This window comes from Seriola dumerili, unplaced genomic scaffold (genome assembly GCF_002260705.1).
Source record: "Seriola dumerili isolate Sdu_G_001 unplaced genomic scaffold, Sdu_1.0 BDQW01000306.1, whole genome shotgun sequence".
In the NCBI taxonomy this organism is placed as follows: domain Eukaryota; kingdom Metazoa; phylum Chordata; class Actinopteri; order Carangiformes; family Carangidae; genus Seriola; species Seriola dumerili.
The window spans coordinates 117,988-119,846 of NW_019174561.1; the positions used below are offsets into that span (position 1 = coordinate 117,988).

General features: G+C 40.4%; 1 protein-coding gene across 1 annotated transcript in view; it reads left to right on the forward strand.

Annotated features, from left to right (window-relative positions):
- The window catches only part of chd6 (chromodomain helicase DNA binding protein 6), a gene marked incomplete at both ends in the record, with an annotated part of 48,931 nt that overhangs the window by 43,389 nt on the left and 3,683 nt on the right, over positions 1-1,859 (forward strand). The window contains 2 exons of the mRNA XM_022758719.1: positions 5-40; positions 598-861. Of these exons, the coding sequence (XP_022614440.1) occupies positions 5-40; positions 598-861 (300 nt within the window). The remainder of the gene's footprint in view (positions 1-4; positions 41-597; positions 862-1,859) is intronic.

Here is a 1,859-nt window from a genome sequence, read left to right on the forward strand (position 1 = left end):
GCAGGAGAAAGCACTTTATTCCTTTTCTGAATGGCCAAAGGTACCGAGCTGTTGTTTTAAGGTCTTTCTAGAATTTGTTTTTTTTTGTTGTTTTTTATGACTTGTATTAAAAAGCTGCAGATGTTTAGTACTTAAAAGTTTATCTTCCTCTCCGAGAAACATCAATAAGACTTAGTGCACCACCCGCTAAAGGCAGTTTCCTTTTCCTTATTAAAAACCTTCCTTTTTCTTTATTAGGCTACACATTGTTGATTTCAGTTTGTACTAATTTTCTGCCAAAAATCCCCCATTTTTATTTTAAGATTTTCACGATGCAGCCACAGGTTCTTGTTTTCTGCTCCTGATATCATGCGGCAATAGAAAGAGAGAAAAAAATTCTTTCTTTAAGTAAAAGAAAAACAAGAAAACATTTTAACTACAGAGGTACTTGCTGTCATCATTATCTTTTTATAGAGAGATTCTTTTTTGTGGCACCTTGTTGCTCTTCTACTCATTTTATTAGACTCAGATTTTTAATTTAAAGGAATGTATACCCATTCATGTCATTAGCTCAGTTCATTTGCTGATGAATTGCCCCCCACCTCCACCCTCCCGTAGGACCGGGTGATCATCAACCGCCTGGACAGCATCTGCCACGCCATCCTGAAGGGGAAGTGGCCTTGGCCGAGCGAGCAGCACGACTCTCCCGGCTCCCTGACTGCCAACTCCTGTCTGGCCAACAGCTTAGCCCAGCACCACCACCACCGGGCGGGATTCCTCCCCACCACAGCCTCCAGCTCCGTCCCGGGCCAGGCCAGAGTTCAGCAGACAAGCCCCGGACTGGGGTTCTCCATCCCTCCCCCTCTTACGAGACTACCTAAGGTGAGAACTTACCTGCGACCCTGAGGAACAAATCAAATGAATTCCCTTTGTGGTGCATATCGGTGTATCTCTCATCTGTCTTCATGTATCTCCACTGTCTCATGCCATGGTTCATACAAGTGGTGTCCAGTTTAAACTGCTAATAATGCTAATAGTGCTGTTAACTCCTTGATGGCTAATAGACAAAGACTCTGTTAAATGTATCATCACAATCAGCGGAAATAGGTTTTATATATCTCTTATCGGGTATACTGATTAATTAATGTATTTAACTGATATATATTCTTACATACATATTATGTAATTTATCCTTGTAAGGTTTATGGCTCATTACTAGGGATGTCACGATACCAGAGGTTTGGTAGTCGGTACCATTGAAATTACACGATTCTTGATACCAAAGTTGATACCACAGCAAAAAACAGAAAACAACAGAGGCTGCTGCTCCCACACTACGCTAACACACACACACACACACACCTACATATAGTCTGTGTACAGCAGTAGTTTTAACAAGATGACAAACTCATTGTGTGAAAATATTCATTTAAGATGTCAGTGTAATATTTTAACAGACTGAACAGTGATGACTGTAGTCTGATAATGTTGTGAATACCCCGCTCACGCTATGAGCTGTCGCTGTGTTAGCCTAAACAAGCTAGCGTATGCCTAACTAAGCTATCATTAGCCTAAACAAGCTAGCATAAGCCTGAATAAGCTATCATTAGCCTAAACACGCTATCGTTAGCCTAAACAAGCTAACGTTAGCCTAAAAAACAAACATTAGTCTCAACAAGCTAACCTTAGCCTAAATGAGCTAACATTAGCTAAAAAACAAACATTAGCCTAAACAAGCTAATGTTAGCATAAATAAGCTAACTAAAAGATTACCAATAGGCTTAAAACTAACGTTAGCCCAAACAAGCTAAAGTTAGCCTTTGTGAAGGTTATGTGTGGAGCGTTGTTGCAACAGATGCTAGCTCTTGCAATTCACAAAC